This window comes from Eubalaena glacialis, chromosome 14, assembly GCF_028564815.1.
Source record: "Eubalaena glacialis isolate mEubGla1 chromosome 14, mEubGla1.1.hap2.+ XY, whole genome shotgun sequence".
Classification (NCBI taxonomy): Eukaryota; Metazoa; Chordata; class Mammalia; order Artiodactyla; family Balaenidae; genus Eubalaena; species Eubalaena glacialis.
In genome coordinates this window covers 8,433,541-8,456,327 of record NC_083729.1, presented here as the reverse complement: position 1 = coordinate 8,456,327, position 22,787 = coordinate 8,433,541, and the positions used below count along the sequence as shown (strand labels likewise).

The 22,787-nt window shown below is 50.7% G+C and overlaps 1 protein-coding gene across 1 annotated transcript in view; it reads right to left on the bottom strand.

Moving 5' to 3' along the window:
* The window catches only part of GREB1 (growth regulating estrogen receptor binding 1), a 67,154-nt gene that overhangs the window by 5,608 nt on the left and 38,759 nt on the right, over positions 1-22,787 (bottom strand). Inside the window, exons 17-27 of the mRNA XM_061210768.1 lie at positions 21,189-21,528; positions 19,793-19,908; positions 18,295-18,494; positions 16,728-16,817; positions 13,296-13,918; positions 10,395-10,497; positions 7,964-8,122; positions 6,474-6,616; positions 4,089-4,250; positions 1,783-1,987; positions 711-885 (exon numbers count right to left, since the gene is read on the bottom strand). Coding sequence (XP_061066751.1) covers positions 711-885; positions 1,783-1,987; positions 4,089-4,250; positions 6,474-6,616; positions 7,964-8,122; positions 10,395-10,497; positions 13,296-13,918; positions 16,728-16,817; positions 18,295-18,494; positions 19,793-19,908; positions 21,189-21,528 — 2,316 coding nt within the window. The remainder of the gene's footprint in view (positions 1-710; positions 886-1,782; positions 1,988-4,088; positions 4,251-6,473; positions 6,617-7,963; positions 8,123-10,394; positions 10,498-13,295; positions 13,919-16,727; positions 16,818-18,294; positions 18,495-19,792; positions 19,909-21,188; positions 21,529-22,787) is intronic.

The following is a 22,787-nucleotide window of genomic DNA, read 5'->3' as shown; positions in this document are numbered from 1 at the left end:
AAGTTGTTTCTCAAAAAAAAAAAAAAAAAAAAAAAAAAAAAAATCAAGCCAAAAATAAAGGCTAAGTTGAAACACTCATGGTAAAACCACACAGAAATATTTTACCAATGATGTTCAGATGCAGCTGTATCTCCTGAGCCTTTCCTACACTGTGTTACTCCATTGCCCACGACCGGGCACACAATTCATGGTTTAATTAATCCTTGTAACAAACTTTTAGCACAAGTTTAAGTGCCCCTTTGAAAGACGAGGAATCTAGAACCCAAAAAAGAGTCATTTCCCTAATGTCACACAGCAAATAAAAATAGAGCTTCACGTTAGGAGGAGGCTGGGGGGAGGGAGGAGGGACGGGAAGGTTCTGGGGTACCAGTGCTGGTCTGTTTCTTCATCAGGGAGTTTGTCAAGTGTGTGTGTTCTGTTTGTGAAAATACCTGGGTATGTATTATTCTTTCCTTTTCGCATATATTTGATGTTGAATATATATTGCATTATTTTCTGTATGTATTACACCTCAATAACATTTTTTAAATTAAGAACTCAAAGTAAAGCTTGGAACGTGAGCCCACCACACGCAGGGCTCTGTCCACTGCACACCACACCTTCCAGCACGAGGCGCCCTCTGGGGTCCTCGAAGGGCGGACGAGAATCCCCCACCGAGAAGAGAGCGCGTGCACTTGTCTTAGTGGTGGGGTGAGAGTGTGGGTTCTCACCTGCTTCTCTCCCCAGCACCGTCGACGTCCACCACGTTCCACATCACGCAGGAGTCATCAGAAATCACGATGAAAGGCCAGATGTCCTGCGGCTTGATCCCCAGCTCCTCCTGCCGGTTCCGTTCCAGCTCCAGGTTGTGGTAAGACAGCTCCTTGATCAGGAAATGGGCGGCGCCTGCAATGGGCAAACGACCCCGACTCAGGTCAGTCCCAGGCCGACGACCACCCAGGACAAAGCCGCAGTGAGGAGAGAACGTGATGAAAGCCCATCGAGGCCCCCACCCCGCCAGCTCCTGGGGGTCCTGATCTGCAGCCCTCATCCACCCACTATAGGCTGTTGACTTGGTAGAATTCTAGGGCAGAAAACACTCCTCTCCAGTTTGCACACACATCGATTTCTCCTTGCTTTTCTAACAGCTGAGAACATGAATAAATCAATAACCAAGCATCGAAGAAAAAAAGAATAGTCAAATCAAAATAGCTTTAAACGCCAAAAAGCTTAATGAGAAAGGTCTTTCATCTCTACGCGGACAAAAACTGTCTCTCGCCATCTGCCTGTACAAGGATGCGGTCAGTAGCCACGGCAGTCGCTGACCTTCAGCACACCCTGAAAGTTCAGGGTGGCGATCAGGAAGGAGGCAGTCTGTGCTCTGGGAAAAACTGGCAGAACAGGCCTTCAGAGAGTTAGATATTTTTCAGGAGGCAATTTTATGAGCCCAATTTCTTGCCTCGTCTCCTATCTAGAAAAGCACTAAAATCATTAACAGAGACATCTGCTCCCAGTGACCAGCAGCAGCCTTCTTGTGACCAGTAGCATCCCTCTGCCAACATGTGTGCTTGATTGCATGCATCTCCCTTCATCAAAATCCCATATACACTGACCTCCCCCCTTATCTCATTGGAGCAGTTCCTCAGAGCTATCTGAGAGGCCGTCTCCCATGCTCTAGTCCTCATTTTGCCCCAAATAAAACTTAACTCACAACTCTCCCATTGTGCGTCGACATCTAGAACATGCTCTCAAGTCTCCATTCACAGAAACTTTACAGAGTAGGGCACGTTTAAAAAGGCCTACCAACTCCAGCGCTGTTGAAGATACTCGGAAGCACCAGCATGATGTGGTTGGGCCAGTATTTCTTATAAATCGCCATTTCATACTCCTTGACAACTAGCACATGCAAATGGCTGGCACCATCCATCGCGTGGTACAGGTTAAAGAGCCCGTGTTCGTGACGGCCAGTTGTGGGAGTGAACGTCGGACTTTTTATGTATTCGTGACTCTGGAGAGTACGGGCATAAAGAAGCAAGTGTTTGTCAGCATGGCCACAATTATTCCCCTCCCTTTAAAATGTGACTTTGCAGCCTCTTCCATCAAAAGATGGCATCTATTTCCACACTCCTTGCATCTGGCTTAGCCTTGGGACTTGCTTTTATGGATAAAATGCAGTAAAAATGACAGCACGCCAGTTCCAAGCCTGGCCTCCAGAGGCCTGACACATTCTGCCTTCTCTCGGAACCCTCCCAGGAAGAAGCCCGGGCTCGCCTGCTGGAGAAGGAGAGGCCGCAGGGAACAGACATGGGCATCCCTAGCCCAGCCGGCCCCCCGCCAACCTGGTAACTAACCTCGGACACAAGTGAGAGCAAGCCACCCCAGGATAACCACCCAGCAGAACCGAGTCCAAACTGCTGGCCCACAGAATCAGAAGCTAAGTACATGCTTGTTCGGAAATGGTTTGTTAGGTGAGCAAAACTAACAGGCATATATCGATTACCCAAATTCATTAACCTCTCCTATTAGCACCCAACATCGTGCTCTGAGTACATGTTATTCCTGTATGACTTAAATCCCTCTATCATAGCCATACAGCCTAGCTACTCATACACTCAGGCTATGAATCTTTTATATAAATAACTGTGTTTTCTTTCACTCTTTTCTCAACAATAGGTTCCGCTGGCCAAGCTTCCAGCTAGGTCTTCCGTTCCTTCTCGATTCCTCAAAGTACTTGCTACAAAGCTGTGCATACAGCTGGTGCTCATAACCAGTTCTTTTTTTTTTTATAAAGTTATTTATTTATTTATTTATTTTTGGCTGTGTTGGGTCTTCGTTGCTGTGCACAGGCTTTCTCTAGTTGCGGTGAGTGGGGGCTGCTCTTCATTGCAGTGCGCGGGCTTCTCATTGCGGTGGCTCGTCTTGTTGCGGAGCACGGGCTCTAGGCGTGCGGGCTTCAGTAGTTGTGGCATGCGGGCGCAGTAGTTGTGGCATGCGGGCTCAGTAGTTGTGGCTCGCAGGCTCTAGAGCGCAGGCTCAGTAGTTGTGGCTCATGGGCTTAGTTGCTCTGCGGCATGTGGGATCTTCCCTGACCAGGGCTCAAACCTGTGTCCCCTGCATTGGCAGGCGGATTCTTAACTACTGCGCCACCAGGGAAGTCCCTCATAACCAGTTCTGATGGGAACCACCTGGAAAAGCTAGTGGAGTAACTGATAAAGGCTCAAGCACCTTATAGTAAAGGCCTCACTGCCACTTTACAAATGTTTTCATTCTTGATAATAGACTGCTGGGTCTGCAAGGCTGGGTTCAGCTCTGGGCATGCCTGGCCCTCTGGAGAAGGAACAGCAGAGCTGTACACAAGGTCCATGGGGCTAGGGCTGGGGAAGGGGCAGCAGGCTGACTCTGAGGTTGTCAGGCTGGAACTGACAAACCAAGCGCCCCTAAGAATGGCGGCCAGAGAGACGATGGATTATTAGGAACAATCTCCTCGGAAGAGAGAAGATTTCTCCTTTAGAGATATACGTTGAAATATTTACAAATGAAATGATGCAATGTCTGAGATTCGCTTCCAAGTAACACAGGAAGGCAGATGAAGAGAGATGGCTTGATGAAGCAAGACTGACCTTGAATGAATAACCGCTGAGGTTGGGTAATCAGCCCTGGGGGAGTCATTATACTATTCTGCCGTCTTAGCCTGTTTCAAATGTTCCACAAGAAACAGCATGAAAGAAAAGGTAGTGGAAGGGACGAACATTTACTGGCCCTTGTTATCTTCCAGGTACTGTGCTGGTGCCTGACGTTGGTTATTCCATACAATTCTCACCACAAGCTTTTGCAAGAGTTATTATTGCCCAAAGCTTACAGATGAGGAAACTGAGGCTGAGAGACATCAAGTGACAGTATGACGTCAAACGTGACTCAAATTTGACTCTGAGTGACCACAAAGCCCATGTGCTCCCCAGCCTCCTCCAAGTTCAGTCACCATGTTCGTCTCTCCCCGCCACACCCCACCCCATGTGCCCGACTCATCAAGAACTACAGTCTCTGGGTCTCCAGCTCAGCGGTCCCTTGCAGCCACTTTGATCTGACCCACGGGGACTCGAAGCCAGTACCTTGTCTGTGACGAGGGGCAGCCGCATGCTCTCCAGCTGGCCTCCGGGTTGGCTGAAGACAAAGTGGTGCTCCTTGGACTTGGGGATGATGAAGTGGAGCTGGATCTCCTCTCCTAGCATGGAGTAAGAGAAGGCAAAGGCGTGCAGGGTGGACTCATAGAGCTGAGGTGCGAGGGGGAAAGGACAGAGCTTGTCATCAGAGTCCGGCCTGACTTCCCAGAAGAACCCAGGCCCACCATGGCCATGACTACACAGAGGTCACTGCCACCTCTGCCCCAGGCTGACGCCAGGACACAGTGTGGACGCCCAGGTCTCACTAGGGGACAAACACACCTGAGGCCACACCCACTCGGCCAGCGGCTGCTCCCGTCCTGGTGCTGACCGTGCTTCACCCAGCAACGCCACCTCAGCCGCTCAGCCCTTCCCGACGCTGGATTCGACCCAGAGGTGCGCTGGGTTACCAACTAAAGCATTCACGTGCCAGATCACATTTTAAATTGTAACAAAGGTTATTTTCCCACCATAGGTAATATGTGTAACAGCATATTAATAAGACAGTAACTGCGAACTTGTGCGCTTCTATCTCACGCACCACGTCCAGGCCCCCTCCCATCCCCTTGGCGTTAAAATTAACAATCTATGAAGCAATTAACAACCCTATGTCCTCACCCCCACTTGGTGGACGTGGAAACTGACACCCACGGGTCTTGGGCTCACTCCGATCCCCAGTCTAGCCTCACCTCTAGTCACTTTGCCCAAGGAGCCCTCCCCTCACCCAGTCACCGTGCCCGCACTGCTCTCTGGTGCGACCTCCCAGCCCAGCTTTGCCCAGGTCATGCTTATGCCTCCTTCAGTTCTCAGCTCAGGCGTCCACAGAGGGGTCTTCCCTGACCCTCACCCTCCATCTGACAGCCCCTCCTGCAGACGTGCAGCTAGCCTGTGCTGTGCCCTCCCGGGAACCACGGGGGCCAGGGGAGGGCCGAAGCAGGCCGGGACACACCGGCTGTGAAGTCCTATTGTGGCTCTACTTTGAGAGCAGAGATGAGGGAGAAACAGATTCTGACTTGGGGAGGGAACACAGAGGGTCGTAACTGAGGAATCTCCTAAGACTTCCTCTCAGGGAGCCTTGAGCGATGAAGGAAGAACAGAACAAGCAGAGGCAGGGAAATGCCAGCAGGGGGCCAGCGTGTGCCCCTCAGTGCTCCTCACAGGGCCTGGTTTCACGTCCCCTGCAAGTGTGGCCCCCCCAGACCCGAGCCGCCTGCACACAGACCTGGCCCGCCGGCCAGAGCTCAAACCCGCCCTCCTCCTTCTCCCCCATGCTTCATTCATTCCTTCACTGCAGACCCTGAAGTGACCAGGGACTGAACCCTTTGAGTCTCTCCAGGTCTTTAAATTTCAAAATCAAGACAATGTTTTCACTTATATGTTTCTCTGCCTTGAAAGAAAAGCTTCACCTCCGAGGGAAAAAATGTTAGGAGAATTATTCTGCAGCAAATAGGATTTCTGATTATTTTAATCCTTTGAAAAACCGCTCATATGTATTTTCTAATTTCGTCTACAGTAAAATTACATCGTTTAAAAAAATCTGTGCTAAAAGAAGACAGGTGCTACTTCAGTGGAAGCTGAGCTCAAGGCCAAGCAGATTCGGGAAAATTAAAGCTACTGTCTGCTGTTTCCCTCTGTAAAGGGGACGGACAGAGCAAGCCAGTGCTCTTGCCACCTTTGGGCCTTTCTGGGGCATCCACTCATGTATACATGAGTATGTAAGTCGTACAGAGAAGTATAAATTAACTCATGCTGTAATAGCTATCAGTGTAGGTAAAACAATGTTGTTATTTTTTTGTTATTTCTTGGATGATTATTCATTTGGGTATAAATCCTGACAGCAGTGGAAGGCCTCCTACTGATAGGATAATAGTGAGAATAAGGGTTGTGATGATGGGTATTTTATTTCATGCGTGTGATAGTGATAATATGGTGGTGGCTCAACTGTAAATAAATCATTATGATATGCATATTGACTGGAATTGATTTGACTTAATGAGCTAGGTACAATTAATAAATGTATGTACTATGTAATACCAATGATTTAATGTAAATGCTTATAAGCATGGGGTAAATAAAGCACGATTATACATATTATATATTGTGTACAACAGGATGTATATGTACTTGTATACGTGAATATACATATAATGCACGAAGTACATAACAATTTATGGGGGAAAAGTATGTAAAAAAAAAAGTTTGCCGTACAGGTGTCTGACTGGCTCCCGTCAGCTCCGGCTGCCCCCTCCTCCTCTTTCCCCGTTTGGGTCTGAGATGAAAAGAAATACTAAGTGTAGAATGGGAGGTGCCGCTGGAGCGGGGGCTCCATCCTACCTGGTAGCGGGGGTGGAAGCCCATGTATTGGTGGCACTGTTCGCAGTGGTGGTACGTGTTGTATGCCGCGTACTTGGAGAGCCTCATCCGCGCCGTCTGGCGCCGCACGTAGAGGTCCTCCGGCTTCCGGTGTGTCCCTCTGTCTGCACGAAATCCCCAGCATTAAAGAACAGCAGGAGGCACAGCCCACGTTCTCTCCCCTGCCTACTCACAGGGAACCACGGTAACAGGACTTTGTGCGATCACCTCTCACCTGTCTGCCCCAAGGTGACTCAGCTGGTCAGAAAGGACAGAGTCTCAGTGGGATAAACTGAAGGCTACGTTCACATGGCATCTTACGCATGCACCTATGCATGGTTCATAGACATATTCAAGGATTCGCTACATGACAATGTAAATCGATCGCCAACATAATATGCAAATACTGTAAAGCACATGCATCACCTCCAGGTTTTCAAATGACTTAGCAAAATTAAGATTTTAACAGTCAACCTCCATTCGAGAAGGTCTGCTATGTGAAGAAACCTTCAGTAAAAGTGATCTGCTTGGGCTTCCCTGGTGGCGCAGTGGTTAAGAACCCGCCTGCCAATGCAGGGGACATAGGTTCGAGCCCTGGTCCGGGAGGATCCCACATGCCAGGGAGCAACTAAGCCCGCGTGCCATAACTACTGAGCCTGCACTCTTGAGCCCGTGAGCCACAATTACTGAAGCCCGTGTGCCACAACTACTGAAGCCTGCGTGCCTAGAGCCTGTGCTCCACAACAAGAGAAGCCACTGCAATGAAAAGCCCTCACACCACAACGAAGAGTAGCCCCCGCTCGCTGCAAGTAGAGAAAGCCAGCGCACAGCAACGGAAGACCCAACGCAGCCAATAAAATAAATAAATAAATAAATAAATTAAATCTTAAAAAAAAAAGTGATCTGCTCTGAGAACAACGAAGATAAAATGATTGGTTTGACAAGGAGACCGATGAGTATTTTCCTCTCACGCTGCATTCACCAAACTTCCCTAGTCAGTGCTTATAATCACACCGGCCACTCACGTCCGATGTTTGCTGCCAGTGACCCTGAAACCCAGCAGGGTCATAATACTGTGGAAGTTAGCGGACCCTGAAGAAGGAGCGAGAAAATGAGAGACCAAGGGCAGAAAGGGAAATAGGTGCATTTTGTTACAATCCAAATTCATAGAGAAACATACATGTCTTTTTCCTCTATTGACCAGAACCTTCAGAATACTCCGATCATGATAAACCACCAAGAGGGTCCTCACCGTTATTCAGCACCGACCGAGCCGTGAGTCTCCCCTCTTGAGGTCCATGAAGAGCCCTTCCTGTCAGGTGAGGTGGCGACCTCAGCTCTCCACCAGGCACTGTCGGTTCACTCACCACCACCAGATAAGTTCATCACTAACAAAATTCAGCTCATCCCTTTAAGAGGCTATTCCCACGTGCTCTGGAAGAAGGTGGCAGCAAGAGATTTAAAAATCTGACCTTCGTTCTTTATGCTCTGGTGGTGTGAACAGATCAGACTGGCATCCTCATACTTCGGGTCGTGAATAATGTAGTCAAAAGGCAACTTCTTGAACAGCTCCAGGTCCGGCCAGGGGTCACTGAGCTGGAGGTAATGCCAATCTGATTCTTCTCTGAGGTCTACAGGATCAGTAGAAACACAGATATATGACAAAACAGGAAGTGAGAAGGATTTATGTCAAATGTGCACAAGGATGATGGTAGGAGTGGAATTGATACTGAGTCTACAGGTTACCAGGGGAACTCCACTGGATCTCAAATACTCTGGCACCCGTCCCATTTTCAGGATTGTTCTAATTCAGCAAGAAGGTGCATTCAGATCTATCTCTATCCAGACAAACAGTCTTATGCTGTGTTTCCTATGGGATGGGGTTGCTCTTCTAACTTACACTGACTTCCACTCCTGGCAGTTTACCTACCCCTGGGCTGTGGGCTTCTCCCCAGCACCATCCCCCAAATATACCACACTGGTCCCCACCACTGGCAGAACTTAATGTAGTTCTCTCTCTTGCTCTTATATCTAAATGCTACCCAGCCAGTAAGGCCCAACTCCTATCACTTCACCTCTAGAAAGCCTCTTCTGAATGCTCAGGTACACTGGTCTCTCCCTTCTGAATGCCACCACTACTCATGGCCCAATCCACATTTTCACATTTGCAGTGTATCGCCCTACATTATAATTGGTGTAGTCTACAGTGCTCACTAAATGCTTGTTGGCTAAAAGGTAAAAAAATCTAGTTGGTCCAACTCAAACTTATGTAACATATTGATTTTACATCAATTGATCAACATCATTTTACATCATATTGATTTTACATATTTGATATGACATATATATAGTATAGACGATACTGATATGTATCTATATATCTATATCAATGTATCCTACTATATATATATATATGGGCAGAGTATATGTCCATAAGAAACAGAAAAAATAAGGAAAGAAGAGGGAGAGGAACATTTATTCTGTATTTAATAGGTGTTCAGTGCTTCATATGTGTAACATCCGTTAATCTTCACAACATCCTGTAAAACAGGAATTACACACATTTTGCCAAGGAGAAACCCAAGGCAATAAGAGAGTATTTAAGAAAATGAGGCTTTGAAGTTTAACAAACTGGATTCAAATCCTATCTTTATCATTGGTATAGCCAACAAAATGAGGAGACAGAAATGCAGCAGACCTGTTGACTTTCATTTGTAAAATGGTTTCAAACTGTGGGGAAACGGTGGAAAGCTCAGAGTTTCGATGAACAGCCTCTTTCCCTTCTCCTTCAAAGGAAAGACCAAGGACTGGATGGGTTTCCTTGGTTCTAAATTTTCTCCAAGTCAAAACTCAAACACAGCAAGAGCATCTAAAAAAGCTCTGTGTATCCAAATGACAGGATTTCCTTCTTTGTCAAGGCTGAATACATTGCCAGTATATACTCCATCGTTATCCACTCAACTGCTGATGGACGTCTGTCCATTAATGGACAACATATGGTTGTTTCTGTATCTTGGCTGTTGTGAATAATGCTGCTGAACATGGTAACTATGTGAGGTGATGAATACGTGCATTAGCGTGATTGCGGTGATTACTTCACAATGTATACGTGTATCAAATCATCCAGCTGTACAGCTTAAACGTACATAATACAAGTGCTGTTACAAGCTTACTGGGGCCCCTTCTCTACAACACACGACTCCTTAACACAAATCTTCGTTCCCAAAGCAATGGATTCCTTTACCAGACCAAGTTTCTGAGCCACTGGAGGGGCATTGGAAGAGGAAATGGAGGAGGTATTCTACAATAAGCATGAAACAGCTGTTCAAAGAGTCTTACCTTAATCAGGGTAAATTCTGTTCTGTGAATGAGAAGAAAAGGCTATTCCCCTGCATAGCATATGTTTCCATTTTGCCCCAAGATGTTGACCTATGTGCTCAGCAGCCTGAGAGGGAAACCCTCCCCTGATGGACAACCCCGCTTTCTAGAAGGCAGCAATGAAATCTAGTTTGGTTCCAGCTCTGCCACCTCCCAGCTGGACCCCTGAACATGTTATTCCGGAACCGAATAAGAGTATCCATCTCTTGGTGTGGCATAGGAAACGAAATGTGGTGATTTACGTAAACCATCTAGCACAGTGGTTGACGTTTGGAAGGTGCGCAGTAAACAGCAGGTATTTTTAGTATCATAATTTTATCTCCCACCAAGGCCTCCCAGGCACTATTCTAGGACCGAGCGAAATGGCTACAAGGGCAAAGATAAAAGCAGCCCTACAAGGCCCTTGGGAGGAGTCCGATCATTAATCTGAGAATTCCATCTTCAAAGTAAAAGATACAGCGGAGGTCACTTGAGAAACCGACTAAAGATGATTCCACGCCCCAGCGTCCTCAGCAGATAACTCACTGATATTGATCTCTTCTTCATCGTAAACATCCACTTCCGTCAGCCGAATGAGCATTCTGGACAAAATGCTGAGGAATTGCAGGTAGGCGCCTGTCTTCCCGATCTGTAGAGACAGCAAAACAGGAGCCAGCCTCAGTACGCCCTGCCTACGTGCAGGCACTGACTGAGCACCTGACACGCCTCCACTCCTCCACCTCTTTCAACCACCTCACCTAATTGAAAGGAGGGCTGGGCGGATGCAAAGACATTTGAGGGAAAATGTGGCCTGAAGAAGCATGGCAGGCAGACAGATGAACTCCGGTGGGCAGGAGACCCACCTGCTTAGAAATCATTGCAAATGTCTTTCCAGATTTTAACTGGCCACGTTGTTTAAGCTGTTAGAAGTAGGACTCCATCAGGAGCTGAACAAAGGTTGCTTCAAAAAAAAAATGAACTGACATTTCAATAATGTCTTAAAAGAGTCTTGCGTAATTGCAAATTGCTATCTTATATTAACTGATATAGCTGTAGTAAGACAACAAAATTCACTGTGCGGGACATAAAAAGGCTGGCATCACACTTCTCTCCTCCTAAGGCCAGGAGAAGAAACAAAATGATTTTTCTCTTCTTCCTTCTCTTTCTTCTTGTTTTAGACAGTCCCCTGCCCCCTCAAGCCCAGCACCAGGCCAGTATACTATTGGTCTTAGTTCACTGAGGTCACAACTGGTTACATGGGTACCTGTGGGCTATCCTCGCCTCCCTCCACCCTGGTGCGCTACGAATGTGCTCTCCAAGTTCTTAGCTCAACGCCGGGCTCACAGCAAGTATTCGACAAATGCTGATGAATGGAAATAACTAACTTTTTATTTTTATTTTTTTGGCGGTGCCGCACGGCATGTGGGATCTTAGCTCCCCGACCAGGGACGGAACCCACACCCCCAGCAGTGGAAGCGCAGAGTCTTAACCACTGGACTGCTAGGGAAGTCCCGGAAATAACTGACCCGTTTAAAAAGAAAATATGAAACACAACTGGGGGAGCTTTAGAGAAAATATATGCAATACACATAACTGACAAAGGATTAAAATTTATAATCTAAAGAACAAAGCGAAAGAATAAAAGTCAAATGGACTAAAGGAAAAATAAGAGAAACAAAACCAGAAAGTCACTGTAAAAGAAGTACCAGTGGGGGCTTCCCTGGTGGCGCAGTGGTTGAGAATCTGCCTGCCAATGCAGGGGACACAGGTTCGAGCCCTGGTCTGGGAGGATCCCACAAGCCGCGGAGCAACTAGACCCGTGAGCCACAACTACTGAGCCTGCGCGTCTGGAGCCTGTGCTCCGCAACAAGAGAGGCCGCGACAGTGAGAGGCCCGCGCACCGCGATGAAGAGTGGCCCCCGCTCGCCGCAACTAGAGAAAGCCCTCGCACAGAAACAAAGACCCAACACAGCCAAAAAAAATAATAAATAAATATTTTTAAAAAAAAAAGTACCAATGACCAATAAATATATTAAAATATATTCACCCTTACTATTATACTAGAAATATACTACTTCTCCCCTATCAAAAAGGCAACAAGTTTTAAAGATTGATAACATTCGGTAATGTGAGGGGTATGGAGAAACCAGGAATCCTTTTTAAAAAACATTTTATTTTTTCCTATTTTTTTAAATTACGAAAAGTACTATATACTCATTTAAAAGTTCAAGAAGTACAGATCAATAATCAAGTAGAATGGTCACAAATTCCAGTCCCCCCCGCCCCCAAGCTCTCCTGTCAGGGATTTTTTAGATATTTTCACACACGCAGACACATACACACACTGATTGTTTTCATAATTGATATGACACCATGTATATATTATTCTGCAACTTGATCTTTAAAATGTAAATATCTTAGAGAAATTTCAGTGTCAGTATATAAAGATCTATTGAGTAGTTCAAACTTTCTGTGGCTGAACTGTACGATATTGTTGTGCTCAAATATATTCAACCAAACTTGACCAATGCAACTTAAGTTGTTTCCAGTCTGTTTTTTAACTACTGTAAACAATACAAAAATGAGCATTCTTATACATATTTTTGTGGGTTTGTGTTTCTTGGGGTAGGTACCTGGCAGGGGAATGAACATTCGGTGTGAAAAGGAAACATGTCTTGAATTGGGGCAGTGATGATGGTGGTGACAGTAACAATGCTTTCCAGGGGTCAGGCCACGTTCCAGGTGCCCTACAATTATCCTCTTGTTTAACACTCCTGTTTTTGTGACAGAGGGGCTATTATCTTCCTCTTTCTCAGATGAGGACAGTCAGGCAGAGAGAAGGCTGGAACCGGCCCAGGGCTCCGGTGATGTTTTAGTCCGAATCCAAGCCCAGGCAGTTCACTGTAGGGCCCACCCTCCAGCCCTGCCCTGTCTGGCCGAGCCCCCTCCCAAGACCCCAAACCAACCTCGTGCGTCCTCCTTACATGCTCACGACACCTGACATTCACACCGCCCAGGTTCCTGCCATGTTGACAGGTGAAACGGTCTTTTGTTGTCAGAAAAACACAAAGAGCTGGGAGATGGAGACAGGTTTCTCACCTCCCTGTTCAGTTTCACCAAAATCTTGCAGGGCAGAAACAGGGGTTGGCCTCCATTGTCAGAGTGGGAGGGAACCGCAGACTGGCCATGAGGACCGAATGCAATCACGTGGGAAATGCAGAATCGTTGTCTGAAGGAGCAAGAAGCACCCGCAGAGAACTCCTCCACCCACACATCACACAGAGGAGGAAACTGGGGTCAGAGGATGGAGGTCACCCAGCCGTCCACCTGCCCACTTAGGGCCATCCGAGATTCCACCGCGGGAAGGCAGGTGTGAATAAGCCCCAAACCTGCCTCCGGGCGCGAACACAAGCCCCGCGGAGCCCGGGCGCACGGGGCGGCACCCACCTGGGGGGGCCCGCTGAGCAGCAGCCGGCGCGGGTGGAAGCCGTCCACGCGGCCCTCGGCGCGGCTGCCGTAGTCCATGTGGCTGGGCCGGGGCACCGTCCACTGCCGGTAGTACAGTGACTGCTCTGTGGACGTCATGGTCTTGCTGAGCAGGGGCCGGAACGAGCTGGCCCACATGACCGAGTGCGAGGGCAGGAGCGAGGCGGCCTTGGGCAGGCCGCTGCCGTCGGTGGACGTGACCATGTCATACACCAGCTTGGGCAGGAAGACCACAGGCGGCCGCCGGCAGGCCTTGGTCACGGAGCACTGGGCGGCCTGCAGGACGAGCGGGCCGGCGGCGGGCATCGCGGACGAGGAGGGCGAGCCCGAGGAGGACGATGAGGGCACTGACACCTGGATGCTCCACTGGCCGGTCTTGAGGCCGGGGTCCGGCTGGGGGGCCGGCCCGGGGCTGCGCCTGCTGATGACCACCGGCGGCCCCCGCCCGGCCCGGAGCCACTGTCTCTCTCCCGGGGCCCTGCCCTCCTCCGCGGGGCCGCAGGGCTGAGGCGATCGGGCCCGGTCCCCCCGCGAGGGCCCCGCCGGCTGAGCCTGAGCCGGGGACTCGCCGCACCGCGCTGAGCCTGGGGAGAGAGGGTCCCGTCAGTCAGGGCCCCGGACCCGCCGCTCCTGCTTCTGCAGCACTGACTCCCCTTACCTGCAACGACTGGGAATTTCCGTCGATGCCATCCCACCTCTGGTTAAATACAGACTCTGGCCTGACAAAGCCAAGAGGCACCGCGGGGAGACAGCCAGCACGGCTCCCTGGCCCCGTACACGTCGCAAAGGCCTCTCCTCTGCACCCCCCGCCCGCTCTGCTCCAGAACCCTCACCTGCAGCGCCCAGCCTACACTCCCGCTTCTGTGCAGGTGGGTCCTGGAGCTCCGCTCTCCCCTCTGCACAGCGTGGTGGTGCTTCTGGTTCAAAGCAGCAAAACTCACAGGACTGAAAAGGCTTGACTCCAATGCTACAACCACTTAGCTTCTAGAAGAACTCAAGACGGAAAATGCAGCACGCACAGCAGCTACCCAAACACGGGGTTTCTTTTGCCCTTTTCCCCACGTGGACCATGTTGAAAGGCAAGATGAGTGTGGGTCCCCGGACACCGAGGAGCAGCGTTGTCTTTCATATCAATCCAGCCACATCTGCCCGGGGCATGCGTGCCAGCTCTGAGCAACCCCGAGGACCTCAGGCTCCACGGGAACCACATCTCTGTCTTCGCTCTGTTTTCCCGGAGACGAGGGAAGCTGCTTCCCAGGCCACCCTCCCCAGACCCCGCCCCATGACACTTGGTTCAGCCTGCGTGCTACGCACCACACCGCTCAGCCAACCTCCCCACTGGATCCCAGCTCCCCAGCAAGGCTGTGACTCAACCCCACAGCCTGCGTCTTGCTTGGTTACAGGCTGCTCGTGGACAGAGGAAATGCAGCAGTGGCCTGTCCCCCTAGGCTAAAGGCCTGACGCCTGCTAAAATGCCTCTTCCCCGGGCAAGCCACCCGAGGTGATCAGCTCAGAGGCAGCGGACGAGCTAAGGACCAGGGTCGGGGAGGCTATGAGGACCTGGGCATCTGGCCCGGGGGAGGGACAGGTGGACACAAAGGACATGAAAGGGGCATGAGGTTCCAAAAGTAGACCACGGGGACCCAAATGTCTTCACCCACGTGCTAGGTTGTGAGGCCCAGACTGGGAGGACCCGGAGGACGGAGATCCACACTGATGCTTCTCTCCGTCCACCCGCCCTGACCTCAGTCATTCTGCCCCGGTTGAATCCAGGGGGACTGTCAGTCTATAAAAGAGCGACCCAGCCCCTCCCAGGCTGACTCGTGTGACCCCGCCCCCCGCTCTTGACTCCTGTGGCCAAGGCTCCCCTCCCTGCACCTCCTGAAATGTGGGAGTTACACCGAAGGCCACGGGAAGCATCTCATCAGAGACATGGGAAGCATCTCATCAGAGACCCCTAAGATCCCAGGACCCTCTGAGGAATTTTAACAAGTCACCTCACCGGAAGGGGGGGCTGGCTGGCAGCCTGGGCAATCTACTCCACCTGAAGACGCTGCACAGCCCTGCGTGTCCCAGAACCTTCTAGAAAGCTGCCAGCCCAGGATCAGGGAAAAACAAAGCACCACACCTCTCTATTCTAACGGCACAGATCATCCACTCCTCAGGTGCCCCCCCGGTACCCTGGGCTCCCTCTATTGCTTGGGGCAGAAGGGTAACAAGCTGCAGCATTTGGCTTTTCTGACCGACTCTAGCCTATAAATCAGGCCTTTCTTCTATCACAGAGACCAGGCTCATGTTAAGGAGGCCTCGTCTGACTCCCTCTGTGCACACCTGTGAGGGAGAGCCCCACCACTGGCCCACTGTTATCTGTGGGCAGGTGGGGAGGGGGAACGAGAAAGGAAACCAAAGAAGGCCCCAAGCCAAACCCCCTGATGTGCTCTGACCTTTGCAGCCACGCCCTGACCCTGAGCTGTAACCCTGGGACCACTCACTGCACCCAAGCACCACACACACCTTCAGGCCCCAAGCCTCCTCTACCTGTGAAGTCTCCTCCACCTGGAATACCTTCTCCTGCACTGGAAAGCCTTCTCCTGCAAGGCCCAAAGGCCAGCTGCTCTCTGAAACCTGCAGGGGTCACACCCTACCCCTAAATCTGCCCCACCTGAGACAAAATAATTACTTCCTCATATGCATAACCGTAACACCTCACGGGTGTTAATATGTGTGCAGAAAAAATACAGCAGCCCCTATTGCAACATAACCTGGTCCAAAGGAACAGTGGTTTCCTTGAGAGCAGGTCCGTATCTAATTGGTCTCTCAATGCCCTGAGCCAGGTAGAGAGTAGGCTCTCCGTAAATGCTTGTGGTGGGAAGACATGCGATATGTCTCACGTGTGCCCGTCCTGACTGCTCCTGAGGCCGAGGCATCCCTCAGAGCAGAGACCTGGAGCGCTTCATCCACATTCCCCACTCCCTCCACCAAAGTGTGGTCCAGGTCCAGGGGTCAGTGACACTTGCTAACTTTTGTTATTTCTCCCCCAGTGAAGTCTTCCGTGTCCACTTCTCTCCGCCCTCAGACTCGACAAGAACACTCACCCAGCTCCCCTCCCCTGATTCCCCAAACCAACAGCTGCCTGTAGAGCACAGAGGGAGGGCCCTCTGACACCACCCGGCACAGGCCCTGCAGGGGCAGAGGCCACGACCTCCTCCCGGGAAGGACCCCCCCACTCCCCGCCCAAGTCCAGAAAGACGCGTACTCTCTAGAAAGGCCAGTTCTTCGTAGATCCCTTCTCTTTCCAGTTCTAGTTGAAAATAAAGGATCTCTTTTCATTCTTTGAAATCTCAAAAAACAAAAACGGTCCAATTGTGGGATCTTTATCCCTTGGAAACTTACTGGATGCCTTAGAGGAGAGGGATGAAGACGCGGAGTCATGGGAGCGGGATCGTTCTCTCTTCACGGGGCTCCTCTTCTCTGATGTGGAGCCTGTTTCAAAACACACACACTGAAGAGGCCTCATAATCATGGTCCCGTACGTTCCCCCAGCACTTCACAGTTTACAAAGTGCGTTCACACATATCATCTCTCATCTGTCCACCCACCCACCCAACCACCCATCCATCCCTCCATCCGTCCATCCGTCCATCCGTCCATCCATCCCTCCATCCACCCATCCCTCCATCCATCCCTCCATCCACCCATCCCTCCATCCATCCCTCCATCCACCCATCCCTCCATCCATCCATCCCTCCTTCCATCCAAACATCCATCCCTCCTTCCCTCCATCCATCCATCCCTCCATCCATCCACGTTCCCAGGCATCCTCCTCTGAGGGAGTGCTGAGGAGACAGGTGTAAAACACAGAGCAGGCCAGTGAGGCACTGGTGGGTCAGTGAGGCTCCTGCCCAGGGGTCACAGCTACAGGACAGAGTAAGGAGAGCAAAGAGGGAGGAGCCCAGGGGCCAGGTGCCCACCCAGCAGGGAGAAGCAAGAGCAGGGAAACATCCTGGGAAAGGTGGCCCTGATCCCAGTTCTGAAGGGCCGGCGGGGATTTCCAGGTGGAGCACGGAGCGGAGGGAACTCGAGTGGCCGGGAGAACGCCTGTGTGGCCCAGAGGTGACAGAGCAGGGCACATTCATGAGATGAGTGTGGCCAAGAGCCCGGGGTGCGGCGTAGGGGCCGGAAGCCAAGAGGAACGAATGGGGAAAGGACGGAGGTGGGTCGGGAGATTCCAGGAGTGTGGATTCACTCCACGGGCAATTTCATGTCAGGGTCCCATTCACGTCTGTGAAAGGTTCCTACAGCACCAGGTGGGTCTTTCCACCCCACTTTACAGATGAGTCATCTGAGGCTTGGAGAGGTGACGTGACCTGTCCAAAGCCACACAGCCAGAGATGGAGGGGAAGAGCGTCCTCATCTTCCAGCTCTCCTTCCATCTCTCTCTCTGCTACACCAAACCCCACGAGTGCCTTGCATATTTGTAGTAGCAGCTTTTTATTTTCTCGCTATCCTGTTGACTACAGCCAAACGCCTTGCATTGCTCCAATTTATGTGTCCCATTAAAATACATGGCGTTGAACTTTGATGTCTGCAAACGAAACTAGCCTGTTTTCATAAATCTCAATAAGGGACAGATCCTGTTAATTCACATAGAGGAAACAAGCGAGTGAACCTTAAACCAGGCAGTAATTCCACCAGCAATTCAAACAAGGCATGAACTTAAAGCCTAGGAAATCTCCATTTTTCTTCCTACTCTTTTAAGAATTCTAGAGCTACGAAGAACCTGTTGGGATTTCCATTTTCTCACATCACCAAAAATGAGGGGGAGAAAGCAAAATCTGAAATCGTTGAGGGATTTCCCCCAAAGACGTGTCCAGATGGCTCTCATTGGGAGCTGCTGACCAGCAGACGGGCCCAGGGCCGCGCTGCGTGCGGGACAGGTGTCTAGACCGGCCCTCCCCACCTTCCGTCACCAGCTCCTCATCCTCGTTGTCTGTGCTGCTCAGCTTTTCAGCATCACTCTCCAAGGCCTCACTCCAGGCCCCCTTCTCCAGGGGAGCCTCGCTGCTCACAAAGTAAGCAGCCAGGCCCAGCTCCTGCTCCAATGCCGTCCTCACCAGGCAGGAGGAGTTTATGAGCCGCAGGTCACAGTACCGCAGAGACCTGGGAGGAAACGGAAGAAGGGCTCTATCGACTGCCTTCTACAGAGGAGGTACCGCTTGTGCTGGGGACCAGCACCCTGCCTTCCTCATTAGGCCCCTAGGACTCGTGCAAACGGAGAAGCAAACAGCATCACTGGGACCCCTGAGCAACAAAGTCTGTTTGACTGCAAGTCTCTGGGGGCCCCTGCCGTGGATCTAGCCCCGTGTTGCTTGGAATCAAAGGAACACTGACTTTCAGGTCAGACAAAAATGAGGCTTGAACCCCTGCCCTGCCACTTCCTGGTGACAGACCCTCGACAAGCTGGGCAACTTCTTGGAGGCTCAGATTTTTTTCAAATGAAAGATGGCCATGAATATTAATAACCATCTCCGTGCACTGCTGGGAGAAATATATGTAATAAGTGGATATTTGATTATTCCATCAACATTTAAAATGTGCCCAAGGTTATGCTTCATGCAAGGGAGAGGATGGTGATCAAGTCATCACCATACTGGAAACGAGAGTCTGCCTGGGAAGACACGCCAATGAGTCACGACATACGTGGAGGTGTGGGCACAGAGGGCATGCGGGGGCAGGGCTCGGAGCTGTGTGGGGGAAACAGCAAAGGGCTTGGAGACAGGCAGATGGGGGGTGCAGTTAGGCTTTTACTAAAGCAAATGACCTTTCATTTGCTCATCTATAAAACAGGGGAGTAATACTATGGTCGTAAGGTGCAAATGCTAGATTAAAAGTCTAGCCCAGTGCCTGATACAAAAAGTAAACGCTTGTTCAACGTTAAGCTAGACTAAGACATTGTCTTAGTCCTTATGGAGCTGAGGAATAGAAGACTTGATCCGTGACACGGCAACAACTGAGGTTGAACCCTGTGCGGACACTTCTACCCGGCCCGTGAGTACGCGGCACGAGGTGGCCCTCGCGTGTCGTGTGGCCAAGCGGCAAGAAGCCGGGCGGCCCTGGAGTCCGCCATGCGGTGCACTGGCTTAATCTCTGTAAGCCTCAGCTTCCTCATCAGCTACAGGGCCTCCACCCACGGAGCCCGGCAAGAGTCCCCACATCCCCCACCACGAGCCTGGGGGGTGCCTGTCTGAGAATTAGGGAAAGCTGCCCAGGCCTCAGACGCATTTCACTGACATTTGCTGGAAAACGGTCACCATAAAGATACACATCTATGATGACTTTGATGTGAAGGCACTCCCAAGAGTCGGGCAGGGGAAGCTTGACCTGGCAAAGCCCCCAGCGGCGAGCCCAGGCAACTGGCTCCTCAGAGACCCCCAGGCGCACAGTCCCTCCCCACTCACCTCGGTAAGGACTCCCCATGTGGGTCCATCCCACTGAAGATCAGGATGCAAGGCAGGCCCTCCAACTCCAAGTATGTCTGAGGCCTCCACTCCGCATCCTCAATTTTCTGCCACATCTGCAGGTGATTAAAAAGAAAGCTGTAAGACTTCTTACTTTCCAACCAGCCCAGCTCTAAGGGAACCTTGATGTCCTTCTGTTGATTTAAAGCTCTTGCAATGCCTCGCTGGATTTTTATCAAATTTAAACCGCAAACAAGCATACCATTGGCTTCACCACGGGACTCCCAGCCACACAGAACACTGCCTGGCACTTATCAACTGTTCAAGAAATATCTGCCAACTGACTGCCTGATTCTTTGCGAGACAGTGTATATCCTCAACTGTCTAACATTTGGTACTATGTTCTCTCCATTGTGGGGCTGTGCCTTCACAGTTCCTTCCCAATTATTCTCTCAGTATTCTTACCCTAACCCTTTTGCATCCTCCGTCACCTGTACGTTTAGTGAAAGGCGATTATGGTCCAGGCACTGTGCTAGTTTGGGGGGCTGAGATGTGTGGGGCTGTCCTTGCCCTTCTCTGCTGGGGGAGGAGCCAGATGACAGGCAGGTAAAGCAGAACCTGCCCCAGGTTGGGGGGGACAGGGGGACAAGTAAGGGGAAGGGCAGCTTCCTGAAAGAAGAAAAGACGCTGGGGACTTCCCTGGGGGCGCAGTGGTTAAGAATCCGCCTGCCAAGGCAGGGGACACAGGTTTGAGCCCTGGTCCGGGAAGATCCCACATGCCGCGGAGCAACTAAGCCTGTGTGCCACAACTACTGAGCCTGTGCTCTAGAGCCCGGGAGCCACAACTACTGAAGCCTGCGTGCCTAGAGCCCATGCTCCGCAACAAGAGAAGCCACCGCAATGAGAAGCCCACGCACCGCAACGAAGAGTAGCCCGTGCTCACCGCAACTAGAGAAAGCCCGCGCGCAGCAACGAAGACCCAACGCAGCCAAAAATAAATACATTTAAAAAAAATTTTTTTTAAAAAGACACTGAGTTGAATTCTGCAGATTGATAGGCATCAGCTAAATAAACAAGAAGAAGAAATGAATCCCCAGAAAGAAATAAAATCAAGCTACAACCCAGAAGTTTGAAAGAGCAAGAGAGTGTGTTTTGGGGGGGGGGGTGCAGCTTTTATAAGTAATGTGGTACAGCTGGACTGAAAGCTGCAGGTAGGGACGTGGCAAGAGAGGCAGCTGGAGGGGTGGCCCGGTATGCAGAGGCCACGATGGACCGATGGACCGGGATGGGACCTTAAGGAGTTTGTCGCCACCCCACTCCCTCTCCTCCCCTCCCCCTCCCCCTGGTGGTCCCGCCCCACCGCCCTCCCAGGAGTCTATCCCCACTCCTGTCCCACCTTGAGCTGCTTCAAGAAGTGCTTCCCGATGGTGATGCCAGAGCTGGGGTTGCCCAGGATGATCTCAAAGTGCTCCTCCAGGGCCAGCCGCGCCCGCACGTGGGCCAGCCGTTCGTAGGCCACGGCCGCCAGCGGGGAGCAGGGCACCCGCAGCAGGACCATGAGCCCGTGGCCGCAGGGGCACTGCTTCGGGGAGTTGATGAGGTTCTGCGTGATCTCCAGCGTCTCCACCGATGTGTAGTTCTTCATCTGAGAGAGGCCGCTCACGGCCATCATCGCGGCCGTGTAGTGCTGCACGAGAACAAAGGTCCTGATCACCGCGCTGTGCAGGCGGGGGAACCTGCAAGGAACAGAGAGACCACGTCGTGACCGAGGGCTGCAACCCCCAAGGATGCCCGGAGAGCTCCGAGAGAGAAAGGCCTTTCCGGGGCAAACAAGTAACCCAGACACCTGCCATCTCGGGCACAGGCAACTCCTGGATCACAAACAAGTGTGTTGCCTTTTGAAGCTGGTTGTTTACAACCTGAAATTGAAGTCTTCCTTATAAGTCAAGTCAAAAACTGCTTTATCATTTCCAGCTGAGAAACAGAAGCAAAGTTTTGCTGTTTCTGCTGGCGCATACTAGCTGCTCAATAAAGATCTGTTCAATGACTAGATGAATGAGTAAAATAAATGCCCATCATCAGCTTAATTTATGGTTCCATGAGTTAGGTAATTTGCCCCACGTTCCCACTGGCAATAGGAGAACCATCAGTAATCAGTATGTAAGTGCAGCTACCACTTACCCCAGATTTGGGGGGGGACCATCCTAAAGGCATATCATTCATTTCATGTACAGTGAGTTATTAGAAATGTAACTAATGTGATTTTAATTTGACAGATGAATTACAAATCCAAACACAGCCAGTCAAACCAAGAATCCTAGTTTTTGTTTCAGAAGCTGTGGTCACACACGAAGGGGGAGACCCCTCCCACAATTACGTGCACTGCCAGAGCAGCTCTGACCCTTGTGCCAGAGACAGACCCCAGAACACCACCAGAAAAACCCAAGTCACTGTATGTCACTCTGTGTTTCTCAGTAGGAATAGACAAATTGATGTTCCGTTTATAGGCAATGCTCCTGGGAGTTTATTTAGATGGAATGAGTGCCCTGACTCAGTGGCTTTTTGGAGCAAAGATAAAGTAGTTTCTTGACCTACAAAGATAGGAACCTTCCCATGGCCATGTCACCCTGTGAGTTCTATCAGGGCAGCCAGCTCACCTTCCAACAGCATCTCTGATATCTTCTCCTGCCCATCGTTATACTTTTGTTCATTCTTTCTCCTTAGCACTCAACTACTTTATGGCTTCTATGAACTGAAGAGTTGGCCTGGCAAACTTGCCAATACCAGTGCTGTCTTGGGAAGGCATTAAGGGTCTGCAGGTTCTGGCACAAAGGGGACCAGTGGCCCAAGCACTGGTCCAGTGGACCAGTTCCCAGGATTGCTCAGGAAGGAGGAACCCAGGCAAGCCCCAAGCACTGCTTTACCCTGCCCCTGGTGCACTGGCCAAGTAGTGCCCAGGAAGAAAGAGAGCAGAGTGGAAAATGCATCGTCTCCA